The sequence below is a fragment of the Malurus melanocephalus genome, unplaced genomic scaffold (genome assembly GCF_030028575.1).
Source record: "Malurus melanocephalus ecotype Western Australia unplaced genomic scaffold, MMel_1.1 scaffold_74, whole genome shotgun sequence".
In the NCBI taxonomy this organism is placed as follows: Eukaryota; Metazoa; Chordata; class Aves; order Passeriformes; family Maluridae; genus Malurus; species Malurus melanocephalus.
This window is the reverse complement of record NW_026623306.1, coordinates 1,468,794-1,489,850: the sequence shown is the minus strand read 5'-3', so window position 1 is coordinate 1,489,850 and position 21,057 is coordinate 1,468,794. Positions and strand designations below refer to the sequence as shown.

The window sequence follows — 21,057 nt, the reverse complement described above, 5'->3', positions numbered from 1 at the left end:
AAAAATACTTAACTGACAGATCGAAAGTAAGTTCACCCTGCAATCCAGAGATGAGAAAGAGCTTTTACACAAGTTAACCAGCTGTCCCTAGCAATCCAGCTGTGACAGAACTTATGCCATATTCTGAGACCCCAGCTAGACACCAAGAAGGCCAGCAAGTGMCAAGCTCCATCCTGCTACACAGGACAAAAACATGGTCCAGAAAAGAGCAAGTGGAAGAGAGGGTGGGGAAGCTGTACCAGCCCACCATGTCTGAACAYACAGAGGGTAGAAAGGATTAGAGAGGAGATAGCCAAAGTACAAAGGATCATGGAACAATTTTTTCCTTCCAAAGTACCAAGTCTGGAAGGCATAAAGTGCTGAAGGAGAGGATATGCATGAGAGAAGATGTGAAAGAGGATAATTTTGAATCAARGTAGTCTTAAATGTAAAGGATGAAGCACATTGCCCGTATCTGTTACTGAAGAGAGATGTCTCTGGAAGGAGAACTTTAAAAAAAAATTACTTTGAGGCCACATTGCTTCTGACATCAGAGCATTTTGCAAAGAAAGGGACRCTTGATGTGTGTCCCTGTGCATCTTACAGGCTGCAGTTTCACTGTAGAGATAAGACAAGGGCAGAGACACTGCAAAACCRTGCATGGAAACCCACAGAGGTGCAGCCTGCTAATTTGCATCAGAGATTGTTTTTTAATTATGATTTGTTGAATCCTAAMCCAGATGAACACGCAGAGTCCTCCCCCTGGTGGTAAGTAAAAAACCATAACAATAATTTTTTTAGTAATGTGAATCTAAAATTGTAAATTAAATGAACATCAGATAGGAACTATTTTTTATTTAATCAACTGATAGAGCTGGGGGAAAAGTGAGTATTTTGCACAACACAAATCCTTTTTTTAAGGCTTGTATAGATTTACTTTGAGKCTGTGATTTGAGAGTAGCTGCTGAGCTCAATTCCATTGGTAATTTATTAGACAATTTGCAAGAGAAGCAGAGGATAAYGCCTGTAGAGTAACTTTTAGAAGCTGAGCAGGGTAATTGCAATGTGCAATAATCTCAATATTTCCACTGAATCCTTGTCTATTAGTGCCCAGTTGAGTTTTGGTGTCTAAAATCCCTTAGACTGATTYAGAAAGCAAAATTTCTAATGCTGCTGAACAGTAAAAATAGACTCAGTAGACAAATTGAGTTTATTGCATACAACAATTTTCCCCACCTAATGTCCTCAGATAGCTCTTCAAAAAGTATCTGTAGAAAATGATCTCTGAGATCAGATGAGCTGATACACAGATGGCTGTGCTGCCTCTGAGACCTCAATAGGCTGGAGAAACRGGCAGAGAAAGCTGTCAGGAAGTTCAAGTAAGGGGAATCCAAAGTTCTTCACCTGGAGAGGAACAACCTGTGCACCAGTATGTCTAGAAATCAGTTTTGCTGCACAGGAAAATATGGGAATCCAGGTGGAGAACAAGCTGGCCATCAGCTAGCAATGCACCTGCGTGACAAAGAAGCTCACAGCATGCTGGGCTGCATTAGGAAAAGTGTCCCCAGCAGGTCAAGAGGGGTGATTTTACTCCCCTCTATTCTTCTTTTCAGTTCCAGTAAATAAACACATTGCCTTCAACAGTATGGGTACTGTGAGAATGGCTGAATTGTAATTACATGGAAAAACAATGGATRTCTTTTAATTATAAAAAGGAGGAACCTTCAGCTGTGATATTCAACATCAATAATCACTGAAACAGAAACAAAAATATATCCCACCATGCTTAACYACAAAACACTCTCTCCATGCTTATGTTTAAAAAGGTTTAATTTTTTCACCCTGGTACAAAAATACAGTACAATGTGATGGCAAGGCATTCGCCAAAAACATTCAAAGAATAAAAGGGGAAACCCCGTAAAGCTTCAACATAACCCACCCTCACTTGATGGAACAATCAAAAGGTGAGTGCATAAGGAAAAGGTTAAATTTCTGCCCAAAGGCAAATAAAGATGAATTACACGGTTTTACACAAAAATACATTTGCAGAGCTGATAATTCWCATGCTACTTGGACATTCATGAAATGTATTCTACTTGGTATAGTGGCAGAATTCATGGTTTTGGATATCCAGAAAACACCTGGCCCAGGAACATGCCCCAGTCATGGGAATGCCCAGTAAAAACTGTGGGTGGCATAATACCAGTGAGAAAAGAGAGATTCAACCCTGATTAAGTGTCAAAATGTTGGCTACTTCTAGTTTTTCCCATCACATTGTCCTCCAATGTTTTCCCTACACACCTCCCTTTTAAYATCAAATATTAGTGGTTGCTCAAACACACAAAGGGAAGTGTTTGTACATTAGCCAGTTGCAAATAACCATCACAGTGCAAACTGCCAGGCAGAGAAAACACTGTAACTGCTGTGTGTGTGTGTGAACTCCAAACAGGGTTTAACCTAACATTGTTGACAAGGGAATTATGTCCCTTCAGTGCACCTACATTCTTGGTCTGTTTAATCATTTCCTCTTAGTTTTGAAGTGATGAAAAAATATCATTCAGTGTATCCRTTATAGTTCATCTCCCAGGTGCTTTTGTTTGAAAGCATCACCTGTCAGCTTCTCCTGGGCCTCCTTCATCCCTTGGACAACTGAAAGATGACACAGAGAGATACCAACAATTAATGTCAAGATGAAAGCATCAAGGTGAACTGGTAATGGAAGTGTTTCAAAACAACACAGTTTCAAAATGTACATCTATGGATTAATCTGTAAGAAAAAAAACAGTCCTGTACACTTTCYCCAGCTATGTGTAGCTGGATCATGCAAATTCCATGATTTCCCATGCCACTACTGGAGACAAAGATAGGTCCTATAGGTATTATAGTAGGTATTACTATGATTTTCAACATGGATCCTCAGGCATTAGAGAACCACCCACTCACACTGTATTTAACAGCTCCCAGTTATGCTGTAAAGTACCCTAATTTTTGAGCACTAACAAAGCTTCATCTCACTAAATGCACTTCAAAATACTTGGCACATACCTTGATCAGCATTGGTATAGAAATACTTGTAGCTGGGGTTTCCTCTCTCATTTATGATTTCTGGATGGACTTTTCCACTGGGATCTATGAAACAAGAAATCCAACAGGAAATTTAGGTGGAAACAGTAAGAACCCAGTCCTGTGAATGCAYACAACAACTGTGGATGCCTTACCCATGAAAAGGATTCTGGGAATGTARCCTCCATCAGGACTAAAGGCTTCATCCTTCGGCTCTTCATCATCCTACCACAGCAAGACAGAAGAGAGGGTAGATATTAGCAAGATATCTAACAAAACATGGGGCTTTTTACAGAAACAAGTTATTGCCTCCAGATTCCTTCTACCCTGAGCAATTTACATCTTGAACAGATGCTAAGTAACTGCAGTATCCTTCACTCTCAAAGGAAAGAAAGTTATTTTTACCTACATAAGTATCCTTTATGAAAACAATATTTTTTCTGGTCTGTCAATTTGCATTACCCACCCCACTGTGGTATAGGAATCTTTGAAATGTACTGAGAGAATGGACATAAATTCCTTTCTTGTGGAAACTGAATCACACAARGTACAAACTGTTAATGAGACAATGGCAGAGAGCCAGGTTTATAAACACAATTAAAATAACCAGACTGAAGAAAAGTCTTTTTAAAACAAAGAGTTCTATCAATCAATCCTGAATGCCKATTCAGGAGTGCAGGATTTAGGAAGTACACAAAACAGGATGCAACCAGTTAAGCCAGATTCCAAATGCTTCATTATTGAGCAGTAACATGGATGCAGAGCAGAAAGCAGCCTACCTCAAGGTTGACCATAACAAAATTATGGGCAAGTTCAGAAATCTCCTTGGATTCAGCAAACTTTGGCTTTAAAGCTAAGGAAGGGGGRAAAAAAAGGTATGTAAAAACAGTGGCAAATACTTCAGATTTTCAGGTCATCATCAAAATCTCCATTTCATCCCTCCCTCTGGAGAGGGATTACTTTTCAATAAGCAGTAAGTAAATGAAATATATATACCAAACCCTTCCAGCCATGCTTAGAACAGGAGGTACCTGAAGCAATTCCTGCTTGGCAGCCATGGGCTGAAGCCTGCCCAACAAACAYAGGTGATCATATTTGAACCAAAAAGCAAAAATCCTGCTGAAAACCACCACTCCCACTCAACTACCTCATSCTTTAAGGTTAGCCATACACCCAGCTTGTTTGTTTGCTATGGCAGTGCCATAYTATGCCACTCTCAATGAAATACAAACACCATTAGCTGCATTTTGAATGCAAAGTTCACATTTCTCATGGCTACATGATTTGTATACAAAGATTTCCTGGAAATTTCTCCAAGCTCTAGTATTAAATGCACTTACCTTTGCAAGCTCCACACCAGGACTTGTGGATGATAACCATAAGGGGCAAACCACTAAAAAAAAAGAAAAAAGAAAATTGTCAAAAAAATTCTATTACAAGTAAATTTTAACAGTCAAGGTTTCCTCAAGGGCTAAATGTAACAGGAAATAAGTGAGGTGTAAAGAGATTATGTGGTGCTCTAAGACTGTCTTGCAAAATGTTTTCCCAGTCTTAAAACATGCAATATAATAATTTATTATAGCTGGAAGCCAATAACTGCTTGTGTAGAGGAGACGTTTTCTTTGGAAGATCTGCTCTAGTTAGATTTCTCAGATACACAACTGGTCATGCTTTTTTTTTTTTTTCCCAAGGATTACTGGGGATGGTTAAAGTCAGCAGGATCTCAGGATGCATTTTCATGGCTGCTTGAGGCAATCCAGTGGGTGACAATCCATCCCACTCTCCATTACAGCCCACATGTTCCAGTCACCTCCTGTGACTAAGACCCTTCACCAAGCAACCACAAAACCCAATAACCCAGCAAACCCTCTGGCTGCCTGGATGGCTTYCTACACATTTGTGTGTTGAAACTAATTGTGATGGATGTGACAAGTGCCAGGACTAAGAAAGAGAGGGGGCCTGTGAGGAACCGCAGACTAAATAAATACAATACAAAAGGAATGAAGTTATTTGGGCTTTCTCTCTTTCCAAATAATCATTTTACCTTTACTGCCTATGCTACCCAGAGTTTAAGTTTCCATGTAGTAATGATATGGCTTCCAGAACAGTAAGAACAGCCTAAAATTAGATGGAGAGGAAGGAATCTGGAGAGAACATCCTATATGGATACTTCTTTCAGGATATGCCAAGCAAAGTAAACTGTAAGGTGTCTGCTACTGCAAACTCTGCACTATATTAGGGCTTAAAAACTGAAGTCAAATTTTCACACACAGAAATTATTAACACCTTTGCACACAACAAAACTGCRTTAATTACTAGCAGAATTTATGTAGGAGTTTTTCTTTAGCTGTAAATAGATATGAATGCTCTACTCAAAATACTTAAGTATGCTCTACGGAGCAGCATTCAGTAATGAACTTTAGAACCAGGAAAAGGTGGAAAGGAAGTCATTAACATTTGGAGTCGTTCAAACAGAAGTTTGCCATCTATAAGTAACTGATTTCATCACCTTTATATTGGGATCTGTTTGCAATAAGGAGCATGTATACACATTTCCCTTGTAAAAGTAAAGCTTGCATTGCATCAGTGCCCTCTCCCTGATGATGAAAAACCCACTTTTTTCATTGTTTCTATAGCGTCCAAAACTATTTTGCTTCTTTCTTGAGAACATACTGATTTAGGACTGGAAAATACAGATTGTTCTGATCATCAAGGATCAGTGATCTGCACTGAGAGTTCAATCATCTGGTGGTTGGTACTGCAACATGTTTTTAAGARAAATTTTAAATGGAAGTGCTCACATCCTTGAAATACCAACTCTTAATCAGTGAGAACTCACAGAGGTTTGAGATAATTTATGTGTTTTCTCAGCTTTGCTCTCTTTCCTTTGACTGGTACCATCAACTCATTTAAAGTGAAACATTTTTGTTTCACTTTCTCAGTTCTGCAGTGTGTAAATCCCCTCAGTAGCTGGTGTGTCAGACAGACATTGTAACTGAAGTAACCCTTCCTGCCCAACTTTATCATCTCCTCCCAGGGAGCACTCCACATACAATTAAAACCAAAAGTCACCATTTCTTAAAATGAAGAATGAAGCATCTACCAGAAAGTGAGACGTTTATATAAGCTGTATTTGGGGTATGCAAAACCCAGAATTATTGGAAACTAAGCTACCCATCCCAGCTGGTACAAACTTATGAGTTTCACACAGAACAGACACTGTCATTGTAGCTCATTTTTCCTATGAGCACTCATGCTTAAGCAATTGGTGTTTTTAAGGGTTTATAATGATGACCTTGGAAAGACAYGGCAAGTTACTTCAGAAAAATAGTCCTGCAAGCAAATTAAGACTTTACTCCATTTAAGGCACACATTTTATTATTAGACCTGAAACAGAGAAGTTTGAATTTATTAAGCAAGCACCRTTTTGCAGTGCAGAGTTGAAAATCTCTCTTGGGTTCAGACTTTTTTGAAACAGTCACATCCTATAAATACAGCCTGTTCCAGTTCTGGAGTCTCTTCTGCAGTTTGATATTATGTGAGGCAGTCCTGGAAAAACAATCTTCTTGTTCCAGAYATATACATGCAACGTGGAGTGAAAAGTTTTGCCTGCAGTAAGTCATCCYCYTTTACATTTTCACAYYGCACTATTTGAYTACTGGGGTTTATGTCTCCATAGGAGACTTCATTTGCTTGGGGATCCACCAGYAGCTCTCCTTTTTGAAAGATGCCAKCAGGGAGAACRCAGGGGTGTGAACTGCTTCCCTGGAGGTCCTCCCAGCAGTGCAGCTGGCCCAGATGCTTCAGGGACACAGCACCCATCTTCCCAGAGCTGCTGCTGCTGCCCAGTGATCCGATCCCCGAGAGGATCCAGCTCTGCGGGGTCTGTGCCTGAAGGTACATTCTCACTGCTGCGAGTGCTTCGGGGCCAGACCACAGCCACTGCTGGGTGGCACAGGTGACACTTCACTGGATGCTGCGRCTCAGGTACTGCAGGAACATGCTGGCCAGCTGGGGCATGTTTTCATCGCTGGGCTGCATCTTGGTGTAGCTGATGAACTGCCTGCGCAGCCGGCTCAGCTCGGCCACGCTCACGGGCCGGCTGAGYACCAGCCCCTCGGCCACGCCGGGGACGCGGATGGTCTCGCCGGGCTGTGCCCCGCTCCTCTGCGCGGCCAGCACRGCGGCCAGCACGTCCTGCGTGACGCGGTCCAGCTGGTGCAGGAAGCCGCAGGACTGCAGCGGCTGCGTGCGGGTGGCGCGGTGCGGCGGCGGCGGGGCGCTCTCGAACAGCGCGGCGCGGATGGCGCCCAGCGGCAGCGGCTCCTCCCCGCACACCGTGAACAGCGGCCGGTCCCAGCGGCAGCTCGGGTCGGGCTCCTCGAAGGTCGGCTCGTCGGGGCCGCCCGCTCCGCCGGCGCAGTGCAGGACGCAGCGCGCCGTGCCCGCCTGCCGCGCCGCGCAGTACAGCTCGTAGCGGATGCTCCGCAGCTCGTTGCCCGCGTCCACGATCACCACGTCCCGCCGGCTCAGCCGCCGCTCCACCTCGGCCCGCAGCGCCGACCGGCCGCCCTCCGCCTGGGCCACGACGTGCGCCGGCCGCTCCGGGCCGCCCAGCGCCTCCCGCAGCTCGGCCGCCCGCCGGCTCTTGCCGCTGCCCGGCCGCCCGCACAGCACCACCAGCGGCATCGCCCCGCCAGCGACGCCCGACCCGGACGCGGCGCGACTGCTTCCGCCGGTCACACACACGCAGAGCCCGCCCCGGCCCCGCGGAACGCCCGCGATGAGCCCCGCACAGGACGGGCCCCCACGGCCGCCCCCGCGCAGCTCCCGGCGCGCTCTACTCTCCACGGCACGGCTCTGGCACCGCGACACCGTCCTGCAGGCGTCCGGCTCAAAAACGCCATCGCAGCAGTGGTTGGAACGACGGGACCCCGCCTTCGCCCGCAGGGAAATTAAAAACGAGGTCTCCAAAACCCCCCAATTCATTGTGCAGAATTTAAACAGAAGGCTTGAAACTTCCTAGGTCACTGGCCCTGGTGCATCTCACTTGGTGCAGCACAGATAATTTCGTGTAAGTTTTCATCTCCTGACCTATGGTCAGAGTTAGGAAGAAAAAACCGTATCTTTTAGGTTTCTATTTTCTTTGCTATTACTGGTCTCTCCCAGTCCTTCAATAACACTCAAATGCTGCTGAGCTGACATGAGCGTGCAGGTCTGTGCATCAGCAATTAAAGATGAGAACGATGCCAACACCCATCCCATCCCTTGCTGCAGGGTCTTTTTGAGCAGGAACGCTCATCCTGCCTAAACCTGAGAGTTCAGATCTTGCCATCCCTCCTGCACTCCTGTCTCATTTTAAAGCTTCCTCTGCTGCATTGCAAAGCAATGCTACAATTATAACTATAAATACTGAAATAATCTAGSCCTTTTTTTCAAAAATGCTAAAGTATCAAGTTATAAAAAGTTGTAAGACTTCTGAAGTGTACCATCTGGGTTAATTCAATGTCTGCACTAGAGTGTAGAACTCGCCAGATGGATCAGTTTGAGAGAGAACTAAATTAAACAGCAAACCTGGAAGGCATGAGGAATTTCTGCTCATGTCAGCATTGTCAAATCTAGGTTATAAAGTTAAAATACAAGCAGAATTTATAAGCATACCATTCTCCTTCTTACATTTTAACAAGAAACAGAAGAAACTGAGAAAAAGTAAAAATGTTATTTTTTCACCTTTTCACAGTGTTCTTTTTAGAATTTAAGCTTAACCCAAATCAGGTTCTGTCAGTTCACTACAGTCAGAAATTTCCAGATTTTTTCTGCAGATGGAAACAAAATACCTCATGCTGAAGCCTCATTTTTACAGGCACAGGGAATTTTAGGGAAGCTCTTAGCACTGCTGAGAGTTCAAGGAGATTWAACTTACACATACATTTGTATGTTTAAGAACCATATCTTTCTTTAATGTGATAACTATTTCCTTGTTTCAAAGACATGTTAGGGCTTGAATCATTTAATTAGACTGCRGTGATTAAACCTGAGGCCTTAGCAAAGTTATCGAAATTCTGTATTTTCTCTCCAATAAGCTGTAGGGATCTGAACAGTCTCTAAATAACCCTAATTTTTGTTAATAGAGACTTCTCTGTGGTTAAATTCAGGGCTGAAATGGAACCTTTTGTGAATGCTTCTGAAGACACGTTTCTGTAATTAAAACTAGCAAACATACCTGGCTGCTGCCTCTTTCTTCCCATCTTCTAGTGTTCTCCAATGAATATGATCTCCAAAACCTGCCAGAGAGAAGGGTTTATAAATGCTGCATAATTTAACATGCTAGCTAACAGAGGAAAACAGCCCAACCCTCGAGAGTATTTTCAACTMATTTTATATTCTTTTTTAAAAGCCAACTATAGCCCCCCTTCTGGAAAGTCTCCAAATACTTGCAACCCACACAGTCGTATGAGGAATCCCATTGAAATTAATTAACAAAAACATACCATRCTCATGAATATTTCTATGTATGTATGTAAATGACACTAAAATCCCCCAAACAGACATTAAAATTGAAGTGCCTTCTGATTATTCTCCATTCTGTTTCAATCTGTGAACRTTTATTATCTGATGAGTGACAAATTAAACATGTCAGCATTTGGCTTCCTAAATCCCATTGAAGGTGAACTAAACTGAAACTTTAAAATTCCTAGGCCAGCATATGATCATTAATTGCTCTAAAGCTGTTATGCTAAGTATTCCTGCTGATGATAATATTATTGAAGAGCAAGAAAGAACACCATTTCACAGATTTCTGAGCATTACAGAGACTGAATGACACAGGAAATATTTTRTCTGGCATCCAAATAACAAGTCTTATTATGTCAATTGAATTAGGAGTAAGTCAGTGTATGTTTAACAGCTGCAAAGCAGCGACTGCCAGGGTTGGGTTTTTTTGGTAGCCAACACAGCACATGGCCAAAAGACACCTGGAGAGCTGAGATGAAGGAGATTCAGGAGCTGTACAAAGAGGAACTGTCTTGGAACACCTCCTCAGAGGTGTTATGGCTCCAGTAATTAACAATTACTGTGCTAGATGACCAAACATGAGCTCGGCTTGGCCCTTCGCATCCTAAGGGTTTGGTTCAGTCAGCAACCCGCCATGCCCAGGGTGCTGAGGGGAGCAGATTTTGGGGGCTACACAAAGATCAGGAGCCACAGACTGCCCAGTGCTGACACAGGGCAAAGTGGACATGTTGCCAGTAGACAACAATGGCACAAAACCTGGAGAAAGCGTCAGCAAATCCTCGGGGCATCTCAGTTCAGCGTTCAGGGGGTGTGGACAGTGGCACAGTGTTTGTGTTACCTGATGTGCACTGCTGATATGAGCGGCTATGGACATATGTGATGCAAGATATCAAACAGATGAGCTCACAGCATGATGGGGATGCCTTGTTCATGTCTCCTCACACCCACACAGCAGCTGCTGAGGCAGCCTTGGACACAGGGCTGTTTTTACGAGCTCAACGTCCCAGAGCGCAAACCAGCTGGATTAGTAGAAGTSACGTTTACCCAGAATATTGACACGTCAGCTATTTCAGTCAAAGGCCAAAATGTTAAAAGAGGGAAAACAGRCTATTGTTCTAGCTGGGAAACACTTTTCAAAAGCTTTTCTATATTTAAAACAAACCCCACTTTGTGGCGAGCTTYGGTATGTTTTTAAAAGCATTACCCAACACATTACAGAGTGTTTCTTTTGAATGAAAATCATCTAGGGAATTAAAGGGTGAATGTCTGGCTGGGATCCACACCACAGCTTTGCTGTCATTGATCACATCGGTCACAACCAGCCCCGAGGAAGAGATTTACCTCTACGGCAAAGCCAGCACCTGGGGTGAGGCTCAGGCCCCGGCTGAAGCGGGCTATTAGACACGGTAATTARACAAGGAGCCTGGCGAGCCAAGAGCGAGGTGAGGAGCGGTCACGAAGGGCAAGGGAAGCCGAGGGCGGAGGAAGGGCCATTCATCGCTTGCCAGGAGCCCGGCGGAGGCTGGGCAGGCACGGGGCACTGGGGCATCGAGGGGCTGCTCCCCCAGTACTCCGCGGAGCCCCTCGGAACGGGGTTCGGCCAGAACCGCAGCACCACGGCGGAGACCCCGCAAAGCCCCCCCGCACCCCCGGACCCCAGCGCTGCGCTCTCTGCCCCGCCCGGCGGCCCCCGCGGGCTGAGGGGACCGGACCCGCCCCGAGTTGGGACAGAAGTTGAGGAAAGCCCGAAGAAAGCGTTTGTCTGACCCTTTCCGAGCCCTCCCTCGGAGGAGGCGGCGCAGGCCCCCAGCATCAGGCACAGGCAGAGGACGGAGGCTGCCGCGGGCTGAGCCTTCATGGTGTCGGCGCGGGCAGCGGCGGCACCTGGGTACGGCCCGAACCTCCGGACAGGATAGAACCCGCTTAGCTGGATTTTTTTTTCCTTTTCTTTTTTTTTTTTTTCCCCGTTTTTTAAAGCCCAGGAAGTGATGTGAGGCGGATGTGGGCGGTGCGCTGCCCTCACGGCCCGGCCCGCGGGTGCCAGGGGAGACACCCGTGGAGGGGTGTGGGGGGCTCGGGGCGAAATCGGGACCCCCGGGGCAGGAGACATCGTACCGAGTCCCCACAATCYCGGTTACTCCCCCTGGGCAAACCCCAGCGTTATCCCGGCTATAGCGGGCAGGGGTGGGAGGGGGGTGGTTCCGGATTTATTTTCTCCTTCCCAAATAAACCCTTTTGTCGCGCTGCTCTCCGAAGTTGCCCAGCTGTCGGGAAGGCAAAACCGACCGCAAGCGCAGCGTATGACGGAGAGTTTGCTGAAGGGGACAGAGCGAGTGGTGACGCGTTTAGAAGCGTCATGTCCCGGGTTCGGGTCACCGGGCACCGTTCCCTGCCCTGAGGCGCCGTCCCTTGCTGCTYCCTGGAGACTACAATTCCCAGGAGCCCTGGCGCACCCCGTCCCGCCTCTATGCAAATGAGTGGGCGGTCCCACCAACCCGCGGGCGGCCGGGGCCGTCACGTGGCGCGGCGCTTCCTTTCTCTGTGCGCCTCTCTTTCCTTCCTCGGCCGCCATCTTGTTCTCGCCGCGTGTTGGTAGCGGGGGCTCCGCCGCGCTCAGGTGAGGGGCCCTGCTGTTCCCATGTCCCGGTGTGTCCGTGTCCTGGTGTTYCCGTGTCCCCGCCGGCCTGAGGCTGGCGGGGCGCCGCGACAGCTCGCTCGTGTTTCCTTACGCCGACGCTGGGCCGTTCCCCGAGGAGAGGCCGAGCGAGCGACCCTCTTGTGCGGGGGATGCCCTGGCTTGCGCGGCCGCGGCTCTCCCGTGGGACCGCGGCTCTCCCGTGGGACCGCGGTTACCCGAGCCCCTGAGGGATGAGCTGTGATACCCTCCCGCTCCTCGTGCTCTGGGGGTGCCCAGCGAGCCGCCCTGAGCCCCTTCTCCCGCCGCCCCGTGGAGGTCCCTCCGTGCGCCGATCCTTCCCTCGCTCCGCTCATCGCTCCCCGTCTTTCCCGGTACAGAGCACACGCGGAGGTTTCCCCATCATTCCGGGGATCAGTGATGACTTGCTGGGGCAGAGCAGCGAAATGCATTCCTTTTGCTGGAAAGCTTGAGGCGTTTTTTCACCCATTATGGATTTTCAGGGCTTCTAGCCTTTAAAGGTCCCACCTGACCCGTGGGAGAAGCCTTTGACTAAATTTCCAGTCATTGTATTTGATGAAAACCTGCCAGAAGTTCATATAGCAAATGTGTCTATACACGAACTTCACTGAGTTTGGATCTCATAATAGATTAATTATATGAATCCTATTTCAGGTAGTTTAGTGATGAGTGTGTCCCTGGGCCCTCGTAAAGATAAGGGGGTTTTCCCAGAACCAGTTGTGGTGTCCGTTCTAGTTTGGGTCTGGTTGGAGTCAGTAATTCATTTAAATGCTTCCAGCAGTGAACTGGCTTCCTGGAAATGAGTACCTCAGCCTGATGCGGGGTGAAATGTCCTSTTGAGTTGCCTCATCGTGGCACAGATACCAGCTGAATGCAGGGCCTTCCTGCTGCAGTACCACTGTGGATTTTTTAGGTGGTGTGGCTTTAAAGCTCTGTTTATATGTACTCCTTTGACACCCTGTTTTGGGTAGTGTTCTAGAAGTTTAAAAAAATCCACTGCAATTGCAAGAGCACTCTTAAGTGACTTTTTTTTGTTATTATTTTGATGGTTAACTTGAACTTGTATTTCCTTTTTGCTCTCTAGACATAGCACTATGAATCAGGAAAAACTGGCCAAGCTTCAAGCGCAGGTCCGAATAGGGGGAAAGGTAAGAAAATCACCAGAGATACTTTTAAAAATATAATCTACAGTTCATAGAAGGGGAAAAAAGAAATAATTCTGAGGCTTGACCAATACAGATTTTGTGTGATCTGGCCCATAGTGCTACTACCCAAAATGGAAGTTTTTTTCAGTTCACAACTGCTGGATGAGCAGTTTCCAGTGTGCAAGCATTGTTTTAATTCAGTGACTTGTTGTGACCTGTGAAAGCWCCAGCTAAGCTCACCTGCTGGGTGTTCCTGTTCTGCCTTTCTGGTCTTCCTGTTGGGGATTTTCTTCCTTTGTGCCTTCTCCAGGCTCTGCACKGAGCTGGGTTTTTTTCTCTGAGCCAGCAGGTAGTTAATATGACCAAAAAAAAGGTGTGTAGTTTGTTGAGTGTGGGTGCTCATCTGCTGCCATAGGGATGATTGTACAAAAGTTGGGAAACTAGGGATTCCAAAATGCTCTGTGGAACACTTTGAAGTGGTTAATGACTTGGTTGCTAAAGTGTGACCTTTTAAATCACTGTATTTTGGTGCTTCATTTTGGAAAAAATATATTGGGGACATTTTATTATATATTGCTTAATAATAAATGGTATTTTTGTAGGCTGGTTTAGTGGAAGGAAAAATATGTTGCTGTTTGGTGTTTCTTTGGTCTTCTATGCTTAAGGAAAACCTTAGAATTGACACTGATGGCCAAAGTTGTAGATGAAGGGAAATAAGTTCAGTAGCATTTTTGACTACAGAAATGTCTCCTTACTTGAAAGATGTTGTTCAGAYTATTGCATGATTTTTGCAATTAGTGTTGAGAGATTTTGAGCAGAGCTGACTGTTGTYTCTTGATTCTTCCCAGGGAACAGCTCGCAGAAAGAAGAAGGTGGTGCACAGAACAGCTACAGCTGATGACAAAAAACTTCAGAGTTCCCTCAAAAAGCTGGCAGTAAATAACATTGCTGGCATTGAAGAGGTATAGTGAAAAAAAGAAATTCTTCCTGTTTGAAATAAAACTCACWGTATTATTTTTATGCTGGTGTGGCGGGTTTTGCTTTYGGTTTTGACAATAGTTTTATCTTCCAAGCAAAACCACAGAGATCTGGGTACTGAGAGGTAAAGTTACTTGATTTATTGTTGTCTCATTGCCATGAATGTGTACATACCTGGAGAACGAAAGGTGAAGGTTCTGCTGGCCAAGCAATGTTGTGTGGTGGAGGTAGTAGATTGATGTGCTGTGTGTGTCTTGCGTTCCATGTAGAGYAGATCTTCTCTTCATTTTTCACTTTTGTGAACTTGACTACCTGCTCTAAAAAGAAGAGCAGTAAATGTATGTGTACTGTTCAGGCAGCAAGTTGGTGCAGAGTAGAAAGGAAAGCTTAGAAATACCTTGAGTAAGAACTTGAGTCTGTGTTATCAAAATCAGGACCTTTTACTTCACAAAAACTGCTGAAATTGTTCGCAGTAGTTACAGGAGATAATTTTTAAAACACTGCAGAGACTCTGCAGAAGCAGCTTCTCTGTTAATGTAAGTGGGAATGYGAAGGTTTCAGATGTTCCTTGAATACCTCTAATTTACATGCATTAATAAAACATGTTTTCCACAATACTGTCAAGAATGACACTCATACATGGGAGGAGGAAGGTTCCTCCATCGTGAACTCAGTGTTGGTGTGGTACTTGTACTCCTTGGTTAAAGAAATGTGATGTTTTAATCTGATTAACTGAAGCAGAATTGCAAGGTGCATGTAAGAGTCATTTAGTGCATTCCTCCCTTCCAAAGGCAAATGCAGATTCAGTCTGGTTTGCCTCTAAGTTTTCAGACCTCTGTTACAGAAATGCTTCAGTTTGTTTTCTTCTGCGTAATACATATACGCTGAGCTATGTGAGCTAAAGAAAGATATGGTTCTTCTTAGTGTGTGTTCAGGTTTTTTTTTTCTGCACAGAGTATAGGATCTTTATTCAAACACATTTATTAAGGATTTAAAATATCTCTGTGCGTAGGAAGATGATGCAAAATGTCTCTACCTTGATAGCAAGAGACATGATTGTGGAATGTTTTATTCAAGTGAACGCGAGTTGACCTTGGTAAGCTTCGTGCAGATAGAAGAGTAATGTTGAGTCAAACATGAGTAACACATTTGTGTCATTTTAAAAGAGGCTTTTAAGTAACAGGATCACTGTGCTTGAAGCCTTTACCATTTCCCCATGGGCAAAAGACAGGACATGGTTTAGTTTTGCCTGGATTTCCTGTTCAAAACATATTTGGAACTCTGCTGCTGTGTGAGGATTGAGAACTTAGATGTTTTTGTATTTTAGATCTGTTCTTTAGGTCTTGAATTGCTGTTTTCTCCCTGTAACTTAAAAACATYGCTTACCGATTTTTTTTCACATAAATTTAATGCCACTGTTGTGTTGGATGGGTAGAACTCCCTTCCTTTGGTCAGACAGAATTATTTTTCACGTAACTGTAGTTTGTACCCAGTTTAGCCATGCCCAGAAAAAAAGCTTTTCGATTTTCCATTCTTTTTCCCTGTAAGTTAAAAACCAGAACATAGACGTATATAAATATGTCGGTGTGAACTCTGACAGGAGGAGCAGAGCAGGCCACTGCAATGGCTGTAAAATGTATTTCTTGGTGATTCAGAGAGCTAGGGAAGAGGAAGAGAGCAGGATCACTGTGTGATGTCCTTAGTCTTAGGAGTACTCATGAAAATATTGGGAAGGTATTAGAAGTCTGTTCTAGTGCAGTTGATAAATAAACCCTCTGTGCTGTGTGCATCCCTGTCTTGAGCCACTGTGAGTCTTGCCTTGTCCAGTTGGGCAAAAGCTGGAATGTTTCCTGGTAGGTGACACAGGTACCTGTGAAAGGCAATGGTTCAACCTGATGTGGCAAGGCTTTGCTGTTGGAACTTTTAAGTTTGGAAGGTTTTAATTCCAGGTGCTTTTATCATGGTTATATTATCCTTTAGGAGAAGTTCTAGTTCTGTAATTTTTAGTATTTTTAATCGAGATATTAATTATCATGCTTGTGTAATAAGATGCTGCAACACTTTGGTAAATGTTATGAATATATTTAAACAGGTGAACATGATAAAAGATGATGGAACAGTTATTCACTTCAACAACCCCAAGGTTCAAGCTTCCCTCTCTGCCAACACTTTTGCAATTACTGGTCATGCAGAGGCTAAACCGATCACAGAAATGCTTCCGGGCATCTTAAGCCAGCTTGGTGCTGACAGCTTAACAAGTCTCAGGAAGTTAGCTGAACAATTCCCAAGACAAGGTAGGTTTTTTGGAATCTTTCTTAGCTGACTTTAAGTACTTCTTATGTCCTTTAAGTTTTAACCCAAATGTACCAGCAGCATATGACTTAAATAGTAATCAGAAGTGTGTGTGCTTTTACTCATTTGCCACTGTTGTGGAAGTAGAGGGTGGGAGAACTTTCTTTTATCTTTGTTGATTCAAGATTACATAGGCAGGCCTTGATTTAGAAGAAGTAGGTAAGTCTGGCTTGCTGTGATTGCATGTGTACAGTTGTGTATGGCAGAATACTTAGGAARGCAAATTCATACTTTTACTGGGAAAAACTCAACCAGTTCTTTTTGTCAGRGAATCTATTCTGTTTTCTTTGCGAAACATATTTCTGTTGTGGTTGTAGAAGAAGAAATATGTTGTTTTGCTTTGGAATTCAACCAAGACTAAAACTAGTTAAAAAATAAAGTTTTGATTGAAGATAAAGAAACGCAAATCATAGTTATGCATGTGATTATTTTCTATTCATTTAAAAACCTTGGGAGCGTGGAGGAGTCTGTGTATGTGGTGYAACTACTGTGTAATTTTACAGTGAAGAAATGAAGATTAGGTGCAGTTCCAGTTTAGAGTGTTTTGGCCCTTCAGATGACTGTACTGTCCCCAAGGAAGCCTTTTTGTCATTCTGTTAACCATTGATACCCAGTCATTTGTCTGTTTGTCACTGTTGTAGATTAGAGAAATGCTTGCTTTATTCACATGTATGGTTTTTATTTTGTTGTGTGAGTGTMCCTAATTCTGTACCGTGAGAACTCAGCACCAAATTTCCTTTTCTAGTGTTGGATAGTAAAGCACCAAAATCTGAAGATATTGATGAAGAAGATGACGATGTCCCAGGTAGGCACATACACATTTATGTACACTTAATATATTAATATTTTGATTCATTCATTTAAATRTGTAGCTTTTGATGTGATTATACTYCTYGGTTGCTAAGGGAGGCTTCTTATATAGGACAGCATTAAAACATGACTTTGAATTCCAGCTTTTGGAAAAGGGATTACCTTGTGCAAATACTTTAATTATTAAGTGAAACTAGGTTAAAATAGTTTCAGTGATGTTGAACAGGTACCTAAAGATCCAGACAGGGGCTTAGGACTGCAGAATGATACAATTGGCATGGTTGTTTTTCAGTCAGTGGGAGTGAATTTTTATTTCTGTAGTAGAAGAAAAAAAGTTTATGTCAGTGTGTGAAAGTAAATACAATAAGTTGTTAATTCAGTGAGTAACTATTATATCCATCACCACATTCTGCTGTATCCAGTGGGATGGTGCTTTGGCTAAAACAACACACATGTGGACCAGAGATTCAATTCCTCAGGCCTTGACACTGATTTATTTCTTTGTGACCTTGCATAAAATCCAATTCTCTAAAACTTCAAGCATTCTTTAAAGAATGCTAATGCTCAGAATTCAACTGCAGCTGGTAGAGCACCTCTGAAAATCAGCTCTTAATCACTTGATGTTAGAATTTTCACTGTTAGAGTGTTTCTGCATTTCAGCATGTTTAAACAAACTATTTTGTAAAGCCCTTTGAAATCTGCCCATAAAGAAATTATTTCCCTAAGAATAGATAAATACCGCTTAACCTTTCCTATAATTATATGCATTTTCATTAAACTTACTGAGGTAATCTTACTGGGTATTACTGTATTAAATATCTTCATTTCTTTCAGATCTCGTAGAAAATTTTGATGAAGCATCAAAGAATGAAGCTAACTAAAACATTAATAGTTCTGGAAGCTGGCATGGACTAGATTTAAGAAATCAGCTATGTGGTTCCAAAGTTTTAAAGAAACAGAGAACATCATCTGTTAATAGTTCAGTAATATAAATATTTTGTATTTTTATGATGCTGTTTGTTCAGCATTTTCTGTCAGTTGATTTTGCATTTTGCACTTACTCCCAGGATCTACTCTTTTGGTCAAAAAGAAATGTCAGTGCAGTTTGAGGGGTGTGTGTATGTGGGTGTACGTATAGTGGAGAACAAATTGGAGAACACATATTTAACCATTTAYCCTTTTCCTTTGGAAGTAGAAATAAAATGGATCTTAAGCATTGTTAYTTTGATTATCACCAAATAGTGCACAGAAGGGAGTTAAGATGAACATTTTGTCCACATTTTGTGACCTGAAGGCATTAAACCATTAAAACTTGGGGTTAAGTTGCTGTTAACTATTGTACTTGCAGATGTGTTTCTCAATGTACACATATTTGTTACCAACCTTGTGTTGATTCCARATTATAGGGGAGATGAGCTGTTTTAGCAGCTTGTTTGGTACAGTAACTTTTTAAAAACTTGGTCTGAGAAAAGTGTGCTTTTTTAAAAAACTTTTTCAATTTTTTTTTTTGGTGGTCTCTAAGGTTTTGATACAAGCTGATATTTGACTCCTTCCACGTAGGCTTAGCAGTACGTTCTCCTGTTGGTTACTGAAGTATTTCCCACTCAAGAGAAAAACACCTTGGTTCTCTACTGTCGGGTCACTTCCTAAGCTTGGAGATCTGGTTGGTAACAGTCCAGTGCACCAGTTTTGCACAGTAACAGGTTCTTGCTTGAATTAACTTCAAGCTGTTCTCTTGGCATGACTGCATTTACTAGCAGCTGATGATCCACTCTCATTCTTAGGGCACTAGGAACTAAATGCACTGTGTGAGCAATGTTTGGGGTGGGAGGAAAGAGTTGTTGACACTTTGCCTTGCTTCCTGCTGGGCAGTCTGTGCAGTGACTAGCTCTAAAGGGATTTTTTTTTTTTTTGCCTGTAACTTACCTTGGCCTATAACCTACCTCTAGGTTTGGTGTCATCTATGTAGTAGCTTCTTACAAAACACAAATGTTCCTCAGGCATAARGAGGACATTGGGAGGTACTGTTGGTACAGTGCAGTATTTATGACCTGTCTTTAAAACGCTTAATGTGAAGCTGTTTTCTCAGAGGCTCTTTCCAGGTTCTTGATGTAATGTGCATTACAGTATAGTTAGACATCATTGTAACCTCTGTCAAGGGCAGCTGTGGCTTACAAAAGCCACTTTGTTTTTTTTCTCTACATCTGTCCGTTAACTATGGCTTAATTGGAACATATCAGCTTTTGGTGTAGGCTCATATGCTAGAGAACTGTAATAGTACAAGCAAACAGTCCATGAGTTCTGGAGACTTCATGAACCCACGGAAGTAGAGCTGTAGCGGTTCGTCAGCTGAACTCCTCGGTTCATTTTCTAGGCTTCATTCAGTTTTTCCTGTTATATTTTATATACTACGTGGATCTTACTACAAAATAAAAGAACAGTACAAAAGAGGAAACGCTCCCTCCTGTGTGTTGTCTGCTCCTCCCACCAGCAATGGCTGAGGAAGGCAGGTGGATGTAGCAGCTGTTTGAGACAGCACTGCATTCCTGGTGACAGTCACCAAGGAACACATGCAGGGCTAGGGAGGGTCCCRTTAGAGCTCTAGGATTTCACACTCCCTATACTCACTCCTGTTTTTTTCTGTGGTGTTGAATGGAMCTTTGGTTTGTTGTATGGCTGATCAGCTGCAGATGATTTTGTTCTGTTTATAAGGAGGTGATGTCTCCACAAATGTGTGCTCAGGCACATGGAATTGCCTTCTGCTGCCTCTGTGARCCCAGGGAGCAAAGGAAAGACACAAAGCAACAGGTATTTGCAGTGTTCCTCCATTTGCTTAAGAGGCACGAGTGAAGAACCTTTCAAAGTGTGCTGAGTTGATATATGGGACATCCCTTTCCTCAATACTAATCAGATACTGAAAATTCCTGCTTGTTCACTCTGATGTAGGAAGTATGTCAAAAGTAATTTTGTGAGAGATTAAAAGTAAGCCTTGGAAACAATGATTCCGTAAGTTTATATAGCTGAACTTTTTGATTTCTACAAAATACTGATTTAGTTTTTGCTCTTGAATTTACRTGTTAAACCCTCAAATTTTTCCTATGTTGACAACCAGTAAACCAACTAACTATGCTAGCTTATGTAGTTATATTCAGTTTTTCACTGTCTCTGGAAACAGTCAACCACTTATGATTTGCTGCTGGAAATACTAGAGCTTATCAATCATTAAACTGATTTTAATTAAAAGWAGCCCATCAAGGCTGTTGTGGGAAAAGCTCTTTTTTCTTTTGTATTTATTCATGGTATAATACAGTGTTTTTACATGCTGATGGAAATGCAAGGTTACTAAAAATAGTTTTGGGGAGTGTTGGTAAATAAAAGCTCCCCCCATAAAGGTGAACATTAAGTTGTTCTTTGCTTGGCTTGAAGCATAATAACAACCATACTTATGAAGCCCTTGTGCTTACTTGCTCACTGCTTAACTCTGCTGACATATTAAAGATACTGGTAACAATATTGACATGTTAARTAACTTGGCAGTGATTGGAAAGTAGGAAGATGGAG

General features: G+C 43.3%; 3 protein-coding genes across 4 annotated transcripts; 1 reads left to right on the top strand and 2 right to left on the bottom strand.

Annotated features, from left to right (window-relative positions):
- Positions 1-1,581: 1,581 nt before the first annotated feature.
- Positions 1,582-11,534, bottom strand: TXNDC12 (thioredoxin domain containing 12). The gene is made up of 7 exons (XM_057367040.1): positions 11,323-11,534; positions 9,266-9,326; positions 4,383-4,435; positions 3,822-3,895; positions 3,198-3,267; positions 3,025-3,108; positions 1,582-2,628 (listed from the first exon to the last, which is right to left on the bottom strand). Exons 1-7 carry the CDS (start codon positions 11,411-11,413, stop codon positions 2,549-2,551), a joined length of 513 nt encoding a protein of 170 aa, XP_057223023.1. The 5' UTR covers positions 11,414-11,534; the 3' UTR covers positions 1,582-2,548.
- On the bottom strand, positions 6,677-9,259 carry KTI12 (KTI12 chromatin associated homolog). The gene has a single exon (XM_057367038.1). It carries the CDS (start codon positions 8,029-8,031, stop codon positions 7,009-7,011), a length of 1,023 nt encoding a protein of 340 aa, XP_057223021.1. The 5' UTR covers positions 8,032-9,259; the 3' UTR covers positions 6,677-7,008.
- Positions 10,914-20,628, top strand: BTF3L4 (basic transcription factor 3 like 4). 2 transcript variants are annotated; one of them, XM_057367042.1, is made up of 6 exons: positions 10,914-10,997; positions 13,296-13,359; positions 14,205-14,318; positions 16,427-16,628; positions 17,432-17,491; positions 18,331-20,628. In XM_057367042.1, the coding sequence occupies exons 2-6, from the start codon at positions 13,306-13,308 to the stop codon at positions 18,375-18,377; spliced, it is 477 nt and encodes a 158-aa protein (XP_057223025.1). In that variant the 5' UTR covers positions 10,914-10,997; positions 13,296-13,305; the 3' UTR covers positions 18,378-20,628. The 2 variants fall into 2 exon arrangements, with proteins under 2 accessions (XP_057223025.1, XP_057223024.1); XM_057367041.1 differs by lacking the exon at positions 10,914-10,997 and adding an exon at positions 12,070-12,172.
- The last annotated feature ends 429 nt before the right edge of the window (positions 20,629-21,057 follow it).